At 39.8% G+C, this 17,580-nt stretch overlaps 1 protein-coding gene and 1 long non-coding RNA gene across 4 annotated transcripts in view; one reads left to right on the forward strand and one right to left on the reverse strand.

Annotated features, from left to right (window-relative positions):
* LOC143177146 (zwei Ig domain protein zig-8) overlaps positions 1-17,580 on the forward strand; it is a 368,390-nt gene that overhangs the window by 273,967 nt on the left and 76,843 nt on the right. For all 3 annotated transcript variants that reach the window (XM_076374955.1, XM_076374956.1, XM_076374957.1), the window contains one exon: positions 527-749. In XM_076374955.1, the coding sequence (XP_076231070.1) occupies positions 527-749 (223 nt within the window). The remainder of the gene's footprint in view (positions 1-526; positions 750-17,580) is intronic.
* Positions 1-17,580, reverse strand: part of LOC143177148 (uncharacterized) — a 128,199-nt gene that overhangs the window by 53,420 nt on the left and 57,199 nt on the right. The window lies entirely within an intron of this gene.

Raw genomic sequence — 17,580 nt, forward strand, 5'->3', positions numbered from 1 at the left:
ATCTATACTACAAATTATACCCAGTCTTATCCTGAAAGCGATTTCCATGCCCGTGGGCTCTCCTTGTAGACTCTCTTTTTCTTTCTCTCGTTCTTTCTCTCTCTCCTTCCTCTTTTTCGCTGCAGCCTCCCGAGTCTCGCGGTGGCACAGTTCCCGAGCGCCGAAAAAATGCGCCCGGGAACTCTCTATCGAGGCAAAAAGGGCAAAAGAAGGCGCGAGACTCGAAAGCACGGTCGAGGGGATCGGCTGGGAATCCCTCGGCGAATGTCGTCTGCGGTGTTTCGTTAATTGCCAGCGCAACACGCAAACGAGCTACTTCTAATTACGCGGTCCCGCTTAATGGGAAACCCTTAACGAAGGACAAAAGATTCGGCCTGCGAGACTCGCTTCGCGAAACCGTTTAAATTTTTCCGCGGTTATCGCGTGCTTCTTTCTGCGTGGTTGTACTCTGTTTGTGTAGAGCCACTGAGCGTGGTTAATATGGGAATCAATTATGCGATTAACCCAGAGCGTTTTCTTTTTGCAGATGACGGTACAGGTTTCCTGGGTTCGGCACAGGGACATTCATTTGCTTACCAATGGTCGTTACACGTACACGAACGACCAGCGGTTCAAGGCGATCCACAACGACCACACGGACGACTGGATGCTTCAGATTAAGTATCCACAGCTTCGAGACAGTGGCTATTATGAGTGTCAAGTCTCTACGACGCCGCACATGAGCCACATCGTATATTTGAATGTAGTTGGTGAGTTTTCGATTAACGATTTTTTGTGGTTCAATAGTTTAGAAGGTGAGTCACGCGATTGTAGGACCTGAATTTTCTTGGAAATTATTTGTCACGTGAGAAACTGTTTCAAACGAATGTTGTTTGGTATTGGGAGTATGTTCTTTGGTATTCTCCTCTCGATATGAAATAACAAATAGTTTATGAGAAAATTCATATGGAACAGTTGCGTGACTCACCCTGTATTTGTGATGAGTGACTGGTAACAGGTGAGAAGAGTGTGTGTAGTAGTACTTGTTATAGGTAATAGGACGTAAAAAGCAGTAGTTTGTGAGACTGTATTTTCTACATTGTTAGCTCGACTTCGTCTTATCGAAGACAAAAATGGGAGAATATAGTTCTGTGTGTTCTGAAGTTACTTGTTCCTGATTTTATAAATCTGAGGTCACTGTATTCCCTATTTCATGATACTAAACTTGCTTGTATTCTATACTGCATACACCTTGATGCTTGTTTCCAATTTTATGCGTCAGAGTTCGCTTGTGCCAGGTCTCAGAAGCTCAGATAATATTTCTGACATCTTATGCATCCGAAACTTATTTGTATCGAACACCAATCTTCTTTCTACAGATAATAGTATACAATTCTAGTCACTCTGAATTCTTAACCTGAGTTTGAAACTCCACTCACACGTAGGAAGTGTTACTTGCAACTATTCCTCATGTTGAATGCAGAAGTGTAACGAAGGCAGTGGTTCCAAGGCGAAATGTCGCAACCTACTCCATGGTTCTTATTAATAATTAGCACGGTGGAAGAACACACGTCTAATTACTAGACCCTACGCAACAATTAGTTAATTCTAATCTGAATCTGCCCCAATTCCGCGACCGTTGCACGAAATTTAAGCCATGCTTAAATGTTGGCGCGGCGCCAATTGAACACCTGGGATTGGTTGATACTGATTTCGAGCTAAGCCGCGGCGTCGAACAAGGGTTTGATTACGCGAGATTACTTGGCCAACTTGAATCCCGACTGGCTTTTATTCTTAGAGAATGTGGTACGAACTCGAAACATCACGATAATTATTAGCATACAGTTCTATATACCAAGTTCCTTAAACTTTAATCTGTTCTTGTCTGCTGTATCGTTTTTAATACACTCTAAATCCGAAAAATGTCTACTACTATATGCTTCTTTAATATGGAGAAAAAAATAATTACCTTTAATCTTGATTAATGGGCACAAAGAGATTGATTATTTTTTTTATTCTTAAATATCTATATTTTATATCGAAATGTCATGTTTAATATTATCATTGCGATAGAAGATTTCAAAAAGAAGAGAACGGTGCCTACTGCCAACTTAAAGTTCAAGAACTCGTTAGCAAAATTTTACCATGATCACTCGAGATAACCTGACGCCCCTAGGGATGTAGAAAAGTTAAAAGTCACTTAAACTTCGAGGGCGAAATTTATTGATACGAAATAAATTGATTGAAATCCCCTATGAGAAGGGAGGAAAGTTATCCTCGGATATTTTATATTTCCCTTGATACACCCACGCAGTCTCTGTATTTAAAATTTGCGTGGACGCTTAAAATTTATCTAAAGACAGAAACGACGCTACTGTTCCCCTCTCGTTTTATGTAGGAAAAACAAAATCACTGGAAAGATGTATGGAAAGATCGTTTATCATTCTGTAACCGTTCATCATTTAAGGATCGAGGGAACAAACGATTTTGGGAAACGGCGATTCCGCGTACTCGACTATGTAATTCCTTTCTTTCTCGTGCAATTACTCACAATCTGATGACCCCTCGAAACTTCCGCTAACGATGATGAATAGCCTAGTCCCTTTAAACCTTCTATTAATAAAATCTTCTCGCCTTTCTATATGCAAACGAAAACTTGGGATAAAGTGGACTACTTCCCCAGTTGATATTCTTTGATATATTCGCGCAGAAATGGAATACTGATCGAGTTGAAATTTCTCGTAAATTTCTCTTGGCACCGAGGCTATTAATCCTTTATCGCGATAACGATAGCGAGTGCTACTGTAAACGAACAACACGAGCTGAATTATACAGGAAATCTACCTGCACGACAAAATTCGACGCTCGTTTCAATGCGAGTAGGAACAACTTTCAGCGTGACACGTTTGAATACGCGAAAGGAGTCCTACCAATGGGGAGTTGCATTATTCATCCACTGAAGAGTGCATTTTCAAAGCAGGGCTCTCTTTATCCGTTTAACGAAAACATACGGTTATCCTCGGTTAAGACAACGTTCGATAAAGAAAACGTTTCTCCTTCTTTCAGAACTAATGCCTTTACTCAAGCAGCTAGAGAAACATCATAGACATGCAGGAAGGTATTATCAGTTATCTTAGGCAGAAACAATTGCATTAGAATCCACGCTCGATTCACATTTTTCTTTTCACGTGGAAAGGTTGTTTGTTCTGCTTCAGAAGAATTAGGAGACTGTTTTTTTCTTCATTATCAAGATTTGCATGAATGAATAAGAGATTTACCCAGGACAGAGATGAGTGGGAAACGGGTTGAAATTTAGAAAAAGCTTAAAAAACATCAGGTTGTAAGTCACGTTGATAAAAAATAGCGCCAGAGGTTCTTATTAACGTTTCCATTAACCTTTATTACTGTCGCGGAGTTGCAAGCGTCGTCTCATTTCCCTAATTCTGGTTACGTGACCCTACGGTGAAAATATGAACAAAGATACACTGAGCCGAAATGAAGTGCGTTTACACTATGAAATTATCCTTAGCGAACATTGTCAAAGGAAATTATTATTTGCATGTCTGTACGCGTATGTGCAGTGATCTAAAATTTATGAAATAAATAAGAATAGCAGAAGAATGAGCAAAAGATTACTTAATTAACTCTTTTAACGCCTTGTTAACTTTTTCAGTGTTTACTTCCTTGTCAGTGACACTTATTCAGAGTTAAATCAAGAATGAATTCATTACTTATGTTTCACTGACCATAAACTATTTTAATAACAAGCAACATCCCTTGGCCATTACGACTGTTAATTTCTAATATCAATTCACACCATGTCTAGTAGAAGGGAGTTTGAAGCTACCGATTACTAAGGTTACGAAGGCGTAATTAGATCGAAGAAATCGTGTATCGGTAAATGTTTGACCACGGGGTTCGATGTAATTCCCTAGGAAATCAGTAAATTGATTGCAGATGGGTAAATATTGCTTGGTACTACCTTCAGGCAGATAGATTCCGAACTTTCGGTGCCGAACCAGTCTGCAAATATTTCCACTTCCTCCGTGGTTCGGTGCTTATACAAGAAACCGTGCTCCTGTTTACACACCATTATTGAAGCCCCCGAACATCTTTGCGAGCGTCTTCGCGGTTTAAAACTGTGCAATCGCTGCACGAAAGATCCGGCGAACTTCGATACGAGACGTTTGGTTGCGATACCCTGAGGAACAACTTTCTTGCGTATCTTCGACACGATTGCCTAATGACGCTGGAAATTTCGTTTTACTTGATTTAAAGATACTCCAAAAATACTGTGTTCTAATTGTGCTATTCAGTTTAGACTCCCTTTTTGTATCCAAAGTGAACAATCTTTGTACAGATGTGATATTCAGTGATACAATGCTTGAATTATTCTTTCGATGAATGTGTGCATAGGTATTTGTACATTTTCACGTTATTGCAAATTCATAAAATACTTACACTTTTTTATTTATACTAACTGCTATGAAATGTTATTCTCATCATTATTTGTGAACTTTATATAATCGTCTGAGATAATGTTCATAGCCGAAGCTATATTATATAATTTTACTTGATGTATTACATATTGCAGTAATATGAAAGTATCCAAATATTTCTGCAGGGTAGTGTATAACTATAAATTATATTAAGAGGAATAAATAAAATAATTGATACAAAACAGGATCATACACACATAGGAACAATGTAAATCGTGGATTCCATAATTAAACTCTCGCAAGAATGCTTTGCAATAATTACATTTTCAGAATACTAATTTGCAGAATAATAATTTCTGCATTGTTTCCCTCCTCCCTGGAAGAGCAACTATTTGTAACCACATCTGAACAATTTATTGCCCCCCTTCGCGAAGAGAATAATTGGCGCACCGCGCTTCAAAACGAAAAGGTCGAGCATCTCCAGAAAGTTAATAGGCATTCAACTTCCCATTATCTTCTTGTTTAGCTTTCCCCTTTCCCTAGTCGGCGCGTTTGCCTCGATTGACAGGGAAAGACAATTTCGATTGTCGGTGGAACAGGAGCGATTCTCAGCATCTGTTGCAGTCGCTTCTGCAAATTGTTTGCCCGTCTCCGATACACCGTTTTACTGGTTTCCGTTTAATTGTTTCCTTTGTCATTTTAATTTTCTTGGCCTCGTTCGGCCGCTGCCTTTATCGGCTCCGCCCAATGGATATTCCAGAGAGCTTCGATTTTCTAATAACGAGTTCCTTTTATCAAAGAACGCGCGAAATGGGGTTGGTCGTCTAGGTTCGCCGCTGCAATTACGAGCCATTTAATAGCCGCGGCCGTCTCGCCTCGGAAAAATAAAGCAGAACGAAAGGGGAGGCAGCGGGGCAATGAAAAGCGGGGAAAGAGTAGCGCGAGGCCTCGGACATCGAGGAATCATTACCGTCTGAATAACGACCCTCCAATAAACTGCCGTTTCTAACCTTTATTAACGCGTTAAGCTCGATTCCAACGCGATGGACGGTCGCGTGCGCGATGCCCGCGGCTCGTATTTCATCGTTCGCACCCCTAGCGACCTGACAAAAGCCTGCCTTCATCCCCCACCTTTTCAAGTCACCCGCAAATTTGCAATATCCATACCATTCCGTCGTTCTCGTCCCATCCAACCCGCGTGTCTTCCTGGTCAACGTCTCCTGTGTCACTCCATTTCTGACTTTACGACCGCGTAAAAGCTTGTAATGGCGACGTCGTTGCCTGCTCCTGAACTACTTTCGCGGCGGCGGTGAGGGTACGGATATTGCGAGTCGTTTGCTCGATTCGACTTGTTAATTAATAGAGAATAATCGTCATGGGAGTCATTGCGTTCAAATTCTGCTTGCGAGTGTTAACGCTCATTTTGCACCCTACGCGTAATAGCTGTGTTTTATAGCTGAGGATCTTTCTTTACTTTGCGACCATGGAAATGATATTCGTGGATGTTTTTAGACACTGTTCTGGGATTTTTTCATTTCAGATGGTACCGCTCATGGTATTACAGTTCTAATTGTGGATGGAATTATATTATGGTAGTTGAGCGTGTTAAAACTTCTGAATAGTAATATAGGTGTATTATTTAAAAGCTTGATGGAGTTACTGATACTGAATTTAATGGTGCAAACTTTTCATGTAAAAGTTTTCATGTTTTCGTTATGACTAATACATTTTTAAATACCAGCTTCTGTAGTAATACGCACATATTCTATTTCCAGTATAAAACATTTAAAAAGATTTAAAATATTTAAATTCAAACAATGGTTAGAAATTTCCATTTCCTGTCGTTTTAAAAAAGTAAAAACTCCGCTAGACATTTAAAAATATTCAACAGAGTATTTATATTTTTATATTTTTGCTGCTGAAGTTTCTCGTTTCCCTTATCTGCGGTTCTCTCTTGTTTGCTCTTCGTTTGCTTCATGTCGTGTAACTATATCCTTGAATGACTTCGATCACGGTGACGAGAACATCCGAATTTTGGCGGATCCTCGGCCGTTAACAACTTGTAAATATCTGGTAGCTAAGTGACAGTGACAAAGTGCAACATCTGCGGGCGAACAAGGCTCCTTCATGGTCGGGCATTAGGTCGAGTTGTTCTACTGTCAGGGCTTTACACCGACGAAGCATTGGTCGACTCGAACCACTTGCAGAACACTGCTGAAACTTGATACTCCGTCGACCATTCTGTATTCAGTACCAGTAAGGAAATCTGAATGGGAAAACCTCTTCCTTGGAAAGCATGACGGCAGGGTTTTACATTATAAATTGAATTAGTTAATTTCAATTTTGAGTTCAACAGAATTTATAGTAGAGAAATTTGTACTTCATACTTTGCAAGATTAGAAAACATGAAGAAAGGAGTTCGTTAATTATTTTCAGGTTTTCAAATATTCAAATTTTCAAATTTTCAAATTTTCAAATTTTCAAATATTCAAATATTCAAATATTCAAATATTCAAATATTCAAATATTCAAATATTCAAATATTCAAATATTCAAATTTTCAAATATTTAAATATTCAAATTTTCAAATTTCTTAATTTCTAAAATTTTTAAATCATTACTTTCCTACATTTTTGCCTTTTTATTTGCTTTAATTTTTTGATTCCAACTATTTCCGAGTTCCTGAGAACTATCAAATTGTCAATAAATTTCAGAATCACTTCTAGAGCTCAACGACCTACGCATACTTAACACAATTATCACAAAGACTTCGCCATCGCCGTCGACAATCGTTATCGAATTCCTGGCACGCGACGTCGTCGCGTTCCCCTGATTTGCAAATCCCTTATATAAACGAATTAAGCGAAATGTACTTCTAACTCAGTCCTCCAATCTTCGCGGTGTCAAGGTCTCCATTCCCACTGTCATTCTCGTGTCATGTCTGTGACACACTAATTATCAACTAATGTAACCCATCACACTGAGCTTGACGCGGAGAATTCTGAAGTCTACGTACAGCGATGCATTCAGCATGAAACATTAAAGGCTCCTTTGGATTCTGTTTATGCTTCACTCAAATCTTTGCGAAGGGACACCTTGCAATCATGATGCAGCGCCGCTGAAACCATGATTCGCGTAGCGTGCATCCCTGACAGCATCGAAGATTAATCAAGGGCTTTAATGCACGTCGAACTGGCTGACATAATTATAGAGTAAAGAGAAGCATTCAGTATATTCACCATTATTTAACGTTATTTTATTCAGTGCTTGGAAATTGAATTTCAAGAGCTTTATAAAGCTATAGAATTTCCCCTCATGATAGATTGATATTTTGCTGGTATTTTATCAAACCAACGTAGGGTCACTCAAAATTGAAATGCTTTTACTTTAAAAGTTTGTTACATTAAAGATTTGAATACCTATTCAAAAATTTCAAGAGCTGGAAATTTGAGATTTGAAACTTTAAAAACCCAAAAATTTGATAGTGAAACTAGTTCTAGGGAAAATGGTAGTGACCTCATTTTAAATTGCTAAGGGTCAAACTTCAATTTTCAAAGTAATGAGAATATATGCGTTAGCAGAGTATTTGAAAATTTCGTTCTAAAACCTGTCACGTCGCTTTCGTGTGATCTGTGTTAAATCTCTTCCATTTCTAAAGTGTGATATGCTCACGACAATCACGAGATATCTTGTGTTAACGTAAAATCCGCTCGAAAGTAAAATGTGCCATTCAACTGTGAAAGTTTGGGATGAAAACAGTCCCCGAAGACTTCGTTATTCCCAATGGAGATTAAGCATCCTTCGTCGTGCTGATCTATCTGGATGGACTTTAGTGACGTGGCGCGTTCCCGCTAAATTAAACATCCCTTTTTTCCTGATGATCCCCGATAATTCATGAACTTACTTTTCTAGGACTTTGTAATCCCTGCAATCCATAAAAAATATTTTATCGCATACTCTGCTAGTATAATACACTTAAGCTTGCTGCAGATTCCAAATATGAATTCTAAATCCTCGATTAACTTTTAATTTCTAAATGAATACATTTCACATTAGATTTCTCCGAGAATTCATAGTCCTTTACTGGCGCCTCGCTAGTTCCATTTCATTTTCAAACATTCTCCAAGGATTTCATAAAGTTTCACACTCGTCCAATTCAAGAAACAACGAGTATTTTATCTATTTTCACAGATGCAGTGTCTTCTGTGTTATTTCATACACTTAAATTTCTCATAAATGCGCAAATAAGAGTCTAAGTGCAGTTACCTAACACTGCCAAATACAGGGTGTCCCAGAACTGATGGTACAAGAATAAAGGGTGATTCTACATAGAAAAATAAGTTAAAAATGTAGAATATGGAACTAGTAAGACCTTAAAGAGAATAGCACACACCACATGAAAAAATAAACCGAAAGTACACAATACAAATGTTTGATATCACGTTTCGTTTTCGAGACAATTAACTTTAAATTCTCTAGTCGATCCACTCCAATAACACTGCGTAAGCGTATCGGGACAATAGAACAGCGCCTCTGTGGTTTCTGTGCCCCAAAAGCCCCGAAAGCCAGCAATCGTGCGATTCGCGCGATGCGTGATCAAGGGAACAGGTTCTAATTAGCAGTGCCGCTCGAGGGGCGGGCGTTAGAGCGAATCTTCATGGCTGCCACGTTAGCTTCTCATCCCTTCTCAGGAAGTGGCTGGGCTATGTTCGTACGCTGCCTCGCAAATGTTGCGACTGACGCTTAAACGAAGCTTTGTTCGACGATAATGAGAGAAGAGGCGAAGATAGTGAGATAGGGGGTAGGGGCCGAGAGAAAGAGCGAATTTCTTCAACGTTTCGAGGCTATTATCCGAGTAGCCGAGCTCTAAGATCTAGCTGGAGACTGGTACACGAGGAATTGCTCGAACAAAGCAGATTTTAATTTTGACCAAGAACGCCGTCTGAAAATACTCGAATTGGCTGGGGTCAGGGAAGACAATGATATTAAAAGCACGGAAGTAATACCGCCACTGGGGAAGCATTATAATGGATCGCGAGCCTTAAAAGCTCGGGACCGCTGCTTCTTTCAGCTTTAGGCCGAATCGCGCGCACTCTAGTTGCTACGCCCGCACAACTTAATGGAAATCCCTAAAATCGTTCCCTACTTGCCGAGATTTAACGTTTCAGCCAGGACTCGGGACGAAATTCTACGTGCTCTCATGGTGTGGCGTTCTGTTCTGAGCTGTTCGAAGGACTTCTATAACTGGCACTAGGGAAGCACTTTTCAAAACTCTTTTTAAACCACTTTTCGAAGCACTTTGTATTGTATCTCGAGACTAGCAATTTCAATGAGTTTCAGAATAGAAATGTCCTCAAGGCTGCTTGGTATATTTAAGATATTCAAAATTCGATTGAAGGAGCATTTAAGCTTCTCGAACTTTTCTTTGCTTAAGTATTTAACCTAGGAAACTGGTCTATATAAAATTGTCAGTTTATATTATATTCTTTTGAGTGATCAAATTACCACGAGACTCACTGTGCTGAGTAAACAGTACAAATTAGTATTTCTTCGGCGATTTTGTGCACAGCACCCTAATGCAACTTAATAAAGACGTCTTTCTAAGACTAGAGAATATTTAACCCTAATCTTCTCCATCGTATATCTTCCAGCTGGCACAAAATTTCACGGTGCGATAATAATAACAATAGTTTGACGTGATCGAGGCTCACGTGTCTGGAAATAAATTGCAGGAAAAGTTTTTGACATCGTAATGACCGTAATAAAGGGTAACACGGAAGTAGGTCGCTTACTCAAACTACCATCGGTCGTTATTACTGCCTTCTACACATAGCCACGAAATTAACTTAATTTAAAAATCTTCCGCTGCTTTATTACCTTCTTTCTCGTAAAAGATCCCCTAATATTTTAGCAAGGAAAGTACACAACGAACGCCTTTAACATCTACAATGAACCACCAGCGCTACCCTCGCTTTTTGTTCGACAGTTACACTGTGGGACTGCTGTGCCCCACGCGCGCGTCGCTCGACGAATTGAAATTTTATCACGGTTCAACCTTTTGATGTCCTGCCCTCGCAATTCACACGCGATAGCAACTGCGAAATTCCCGTGACGCGTTACCATTTCCGATATCTGCTCTTCTCATCGGTGTAATCGGCGCACATAAATCCTAATTCGGCAGCCACTCGAATTTAAAAGCATCTCGTTAGCAGCTGAACCTAAAGTGCCACTGAACACGCGATTAATGAACAAATCGTAACATAGCATAACATAATGAAAAACCTCTTTATAAATTCTCATTCAAACTTCCATTCTTGCTCGTGGTGGAATTCAGAGTTAGAAGTGGATGTTTATGAGATTTCGCGTATTAGATTATTTGGAAGCTTTGTGCAACAAATAATTCAGATCTATAGTATTAGTGAGTGGTTAGATTTGTGGTTAGAGGTATGGTGATTGTATTACTGTATGTTCAAAGAATGTTGATTTCAATTAAAATCAATTGAGAGAGGCTTTATTAATAAATGAATGATGAATGGTTTAATTAAAAAATGGAGGTATGGACAAAGTTGTACGTCGAATGGGTTTAATAGCTTTATGTATTTCTTTCATCATTAGGTTACTTAAGAAAGAAGATTACAAAAGAAATGAGCGTGGTAATACCGAAAGAATTAATCATACCATATTTGTTACACATCGACTTGCTGGACATGAAAAAGCGACGCAAAAACGAAGGAAGTGATAGTGCAGGAAGATAAAGCCGAAACATTCTCTTTGTTCGTTTTTCGAAGCTTATTGCGATGAGTAATATCTCGGGGAATATAATTAATTCACGACGTGACACGAGAACTCGACGTACTCTGTTTTCCACAACCACTTCAATTGCTAATAAGCAAAGTTGTTTCCGACTAGCAAATTTTCAAACAAGTATTAATACCTTTTTTAATTATCGCCAACCTATGTCTGACCTCCCTGTTTTTGTGCAAAATAAATCCACGTGAGGGGCATGCAAAATTGACCAATTAATGAAAAATTAATGAAAAGTGGTGTATATTATATGATAAAGTAATAGATTAGATAAACAATCTAATTCAAACATAATCTAGAGCAGGCCTGCGGAGAGATTCAAATTGTCGCTATACTCTCAGGAGTATAGCCTATTGCTGTTCGCCACTCGAATCGTTTCGTTAATCGTGAGGTTCCATAAACTGAGGATACCATTTTATGACACTAGTTTTAGCTTTAATTAGGTGTACCTAATACATTAGAATTTATGCCTGAAAATAAATAAAATTAACGTTAGTGTTTAAGTATCGTGACATAGTCAACTACTGGGACATTTACCTTAGGTCGTATTCCCAAAAGTATAACGAAAAGTTGAAGCTTCTCGCAGACCTGATCTAGAATGAACCCAAAGTCTCATACGTATAAGTACACGATAAGCTAGTTTATACTACTTAAAACTCCATATACTACTTTCCAAAACCAGTCCAGACTTTCACCCTATTTAATACCCTACTTTATGTCTCACAAATCTTTAATTCCCCATCCCGTTAAAAGCACTCAGAACCCAACAAAATTCACCACCCCCTCCATTCTCCAGCAACCCTCTCGATGTTTTCAACCCCAAGAATTCCCTTCAACAATTCAGCCTGTTGAATACGCGTGTATCCTCCGCGACCCTCGAGGCTCGCACCCCATGACCATAGAATTCTCAAAACGGAAGTGTGGTGCGCAAGCCACGGGGGACAGAATAGGGAGAAAGAAAGGCTCCTCGATGGACAAGTCGAAGAGGTTCAGCGATTCTTCGGCCGTTATTTCCGCTCGATCGAAAGCACGCTTTCTCTCCGCTGCCATTGACACTGGCTTTCACGCTGCACGATCAAGCCACGTCGACGAAAACGCCATTCAAACTGATATAATGCCAGGTTGACGCATGCACGTGGGAGAAACGTCGACACGTGTTCAGAGGCTCGGCGCGTGATCGTATGGGGCCGCACGTGAGAGCGAGTCCATCGGTGCTCGATCGACCGCGTTCATTATGCCCCGTGAAAAGGTGCTCATTCGAGAAGGGGCACCTTTGAAAAGGAACACCGAAGATTCGTATCGACGCCGCCGCGATAGGAAACTGTTCCACCGTGCGCCATTGTCGCGAACGTTTTCCCCTCGTGTCTTGTCCTGCTCGCGGAAGCGCGACCTGTTTCTGCGGAGATAACGCAGTTACCTGGATTCTCTCCAGTGCGGGGGACACATTGGAAAGGACGGTATTATCGTATTGTGCTATCACTCACGAGTTGCTGGGATTCTTAAAAGAGAAGCTACTGGCGGCGACTGCTGCATTGCATTTATCTACTTCGCAACGTGATGTACTTTTCTGTGTAGCTTCCTTTTGTAACCTGGGATTCGAGCGAAATTAACTCTTTCAGGAATGAAAGTACTACGCTGAGATGATGTTTCTTGATTTGTTTTAACCCCGTAACGCCCACGTCACTTTTTAGAATCGTTCAGTGCCGACCACGCGCTATCGCGTGAAGCTTCTGTGTTGAGTTAATGGCGAGCTGCGGAGCTGGCAGTTTGGAAATATCTATTGTACTCTCTGTAGAAATTGTATTTCAATTGTTACGATATGATAATATTGATATCATTATGCAATAAGCTCTATTAATTAATAATTATAATTTATTATAATATATTGTAACTTCTTCTTTTTTCTTAAACCAAAGATTATTTTTTATTTGTACATGCACATTCTAATTCTACATGGACCTATTGTCCTTTAGAAATATATTTTGGTATTTGCAATAATAATTGTATTTATTATGTAGTGGCACACTAAAAGAAAGTAGATCATCTCACACAGAATTACCCTAGCTAGAGTTTTGAGGGAATTTTTGCGGCGAGATAAACTTTGAGATACTGAAGCTATTGATGTCGAGTCTTGAGAATAGATTGTTAAAACTTTAAGAGTTATTTAATAGAAAACTTGTGGACAGTGTGAAAAATTGAATATTTATAACACGCTAACTAGATGGAAAGATTAAAAAAGATAGGATTTTCTTCATCCTAAAAAGGTTGACAAAAGTCCAAGATTGGAAGTCTGATTAAAAGTTTTCGAGAAAATGAAGTATAGTAATCGACGGAAGCTCGGGCTGTATTTGCTGAAGAAGATGAACGCTCCTAGTTCACGAATGGATTACGGATCGAACAGGCAGATGGTGTATTATTGTCTACAAACTGATCGTGAATTATCGGAGTTTCGAAGAGCAATGTGTAGTGGCAAGTTCGAAAGCGTGCGAGCAGAACCAAACCATGCGGTTAATTCACTCTTGCACTTCGAAACTCGATGACTCACAAATTGGTCGTCATAATTGTACGTTAATGTCGTTACCAGTGATTCCATGGTCCGTTAATTTCGGTCAGCTACGGCCGAAAGTAAAACTAGTGAAAGGAAATTGAGACATCAGGTGTTCCATTTGTACCAACTGCATGAATCTTAATACCGATTTTATTATTAAAAAATGTTTATAAGCTTCCTCAGTTTTGCTAAGAGTTTACAGAAGTTGATTTCTAAAAAGTTCAATTTCTATGGGATTTTATAAATTTCTATAAAAGCCTGTGATACAATCTTAAAAAAGTGAATTATATATATTGAAATGACAGAAGTTTGCAAAATACTACAGAAAAGCTCGTTTGAAATTTTTTGAGATACCCCTCACTGATGCCACAACCAAAAATACTTGAATTTAAGATCCAAGTAGCGACTAAAATTTGTATAGTACACTTTGAATGCAGCTTCACTAATTAGCCCGTTTGCTTTCCAAATTCTTTACTCAAACGTAACAAACAGTATACAGCCATCCGCTGACTGCGAAACGTCAAAGAAACGAAACGTCCAGAGCAACTCTCTTTGCCTCCGCTGTAACACGTGTGTTAGTAAAAATACAGACGCAACATTGTTTTCGCCTATCGTGTCCAGGCTCAAAAGCGCTTTCATCAGACCGCACTGCAGTCCGTATAAACTTCCAATTTTCTACGGACGGATTACCAATTGATCGATGCGAAAAAAATAGAAGCGAGAGGAAAGAGACACGTGTTTTCATTAGTCGGCACGCAGCATCCGCAAAGCCGATTTACGATCCCCTCGCGTTCCCTCTTTCTTCGCGCAATTAGAACAGCGTTATTCGAGCTGACGCGATACGCAATTTGTAAGTCAGACGAATCTTGCGAGCACAAAAGCTCCGAGAGGAAGCTCCCCGTTTAGACACTCGCTACTGTTTCCTGTACGCGGCCTCAAAACGACGAGAAACTCGAGTAACACGCTCCGTCGTTCTTAACGTCGCGAATTCCATCCAATTCTCGCAGGAACTTTCGGCGCGTGCAATTGTTCACGCGCGAGAACCCGTTCCTTCTGACGCGTCAAGATTATGCTATTTAGAGGAACGTCAATTTGACTTCAGAGACCTCGAAAGCATCGCGCAACCATCCTCATGGGCGACAAACCCCTCTATCTCGCCTGCTTGATTTCCATTCTTGCGCAATCATCCGCGTACCTTCGCTCTCGGTTGGAATACGTCACGTGCGCGCAGCGAAGGCAGTACTGTTTCATAATGGACAGGCTGAGTACTCGTCTGAGACCTCGTTACAGTGTTTTATAAACACTGTGATCGGTGAAGGGGATCTGTGCACAAGGGACAATTAGAACTAGAAAAAGCCAAATCAGACATATTTTAGATATACTTTTAGCAATCATTCATTCGGAAATAAAAGCTTCAATTCAATTTCACCATTTTTAATTTTCATCTTCTTGTACCATGCAGAATCACCGCTTAAAGTTTCTGTCATCGAACACCTGTCATCGAACACTCTCCATACAGGGTGGTTCATAACACATGGGATCCATTAAAAACAATGAAAAAAGGTCATACAAACACGAAGTGGACACTACGTGTTATGAAACATCCTGCATACGCGAAATTTTCTTGCTCCCTATTATCGTATAGATATAATAACATATTTTTTACTTCTCCGTGTGATGCAAATGGGTTAAGAGCGAATCAGGGATCGAGGGTGAGAGCAGACAGCGCAGCCAATAAATATGCCGTGACGTCTGGTGATTCCAGCAGGAGGCGAAACGAGGGAGCGTCGACAAACTGTTCAAGCGACTGGTGGACTGGACAGGGCGATCCTACCGCGAGACACGGCTAACTTCGAGTACCAGCTATTATGCAGTCTCTTTCGAGCAAGCTGGCGCCCCTTTTTCCTTCCACTCCCTTCCACCCTGTGCAGAGGCACCTCGTCCCCTCGCGAGCTGCTAAACTCAGCGGGTCGGAACAACCGTTTGGTTATTTCATTCAGGGAGTCGAGTGGATGAAACTGTTACGCCGTATGAAAAGTATTTTGTCTCGTGGCTTGCGCGATAAAACCGACCCGTTTGCGGACCGAGTTAAAAAGAAGGACGAGTTATCGCCGCGGCGTATCCCACCCTTCTCTGAGCAAATATGTCGGATTCCTGCGGGTTTTATGATAATATTTGTTAAGCCGCTTTCGCTCCAAGAATGTTGGAAAGCTGGGGCCCCACTGACGCTCGCTCTCGATGCATTATCGATTAACGCTGATAGGAACGGATACTCTTTGCCTTTGGCTCTGGTTGCGTCTGTCGTTCTTTCTATCGCTGACTCTTTGGCTGGGGGTGTGGGGGTGTTATATGGAACTTGAGGCATTCTTAGGGTAAGAGGGGTGTGAAACAATACTCTTGAGAGTAATGCTTGTAAGGTTGTAAGGCAAAGCAACTTATGTTACATTTTCCAAAAATTTAAGGTAAGAACTGAGTGGACATCTAGAGTATAGAATTTGTATTTTTGGAAAGGAACAAAGATATTAAAAAAATTGTTCAGCTAAAAATAAGGGTTCAAGGAGACAAATTCATTAGACAGTATTGAAGCTGAAAATTTTAAACGCCGATGTTTAGAAAACCGAAACATGTGACTTAGGTCATTTTGTCTTATAATCACAGAATGTTGGCTGGGTTTTGTTTCGGGATTGTACAAAGCATGGAGTGAAGACTTGTTTTCCTTGACTTTTGATGGGTTTATAATTCTTGCGTGTGTCTTCTAGGAATATTGTAGATTGTATTGGAGCTTCTTTTTATTTTCATGGTTACTCTTTTAGTTTATGAAAATGGAAAGTGTTGATTTTCGAAATATATAGAAATTATTTTTGCGTTATCTTCATACTTTGAAGCGTCGTAAATAAAATATAAATTACTGTATAGAGCAAGAGGTTAATACGCCGCAGCTTCCGAATGTTCTATACACTGAACCCCTGAACTTTGGCCTATTGCGCGACTATCATTTTTATCGCTGCACTCTAGTTTATGACCCGCGCTGCGGCGCTACCACCCGCCCACCCACTGATGTCGTTTGTTATTTGAAATGAAAATCCATGTTATTTGGGGCTTCCCTTCTGTTTGAATTTGATCGGCGGGGAAAACAATACGTCTCATATTTTGATATTTCGAACGAAGCAACTGTATAAAATTGTTCTTCAACTTTCAGGTGACTGTTCGGTTTATTTTTCGAAATGGGATATTATTTGACATAAACGCGTGGAGCATACGGTCCCCCGAGATAGGAATACGCGTTTTTCTTCGACAATGAAATGAGCTATGCAGTTGTATTCTTTTCATTCCCTCTGTTTCTTCCGCATTTACTATAAAAATTTTATGCTCCTTCCATAGAATACGAACAAATTTAGTTATTCTTATAAATCTCGTGGTTGCACCTGGCGAATCGATTTTCCACGAAATTACAGTCAGCTGACAGCAGTACAACTTATTAAAATATTCACGATTTACTCTTACAAGGAGTGAATACATAAATTTTAATAAAATTTTGCGATTGCATAGAATAGAAATATTTCACATTTATTTTTGCTTCGCCCATAGGTGGTGGAAACAATCCTCCAAGTTAAAACAAAATTAACAATTTCACATCAGGACGAGAAATGTGGAATATTCCGAAATTTTTAATTAAAACTTTATTTTACACATCTAGTAAGTTAGAAATATGCATCTTCCGCGAATTCCAGGCGTACCTTTTCTAGAAAATAAAATACAGAATTTATTCTCCTTATGGCTAGACTTGAAACCGAGAGAACATGCACGTGC

This window comes from Calliopsis andreniformis, chromosome 3 (genome assembly GCF_051401765.1).
Source record: "Calliopsis andreniformis isolate RMS-2024a chromosome 3, iyCalAndr_principal, whole genome shotgun sequence".
Classification (NCBI taxonomy): domain Eukaryota; kingdom Metazoa; phylum Arthropoda; class Insecta; order Hymenoptera; family Andrenidae; genus Calliopsis; species Calliopsis andreniformis.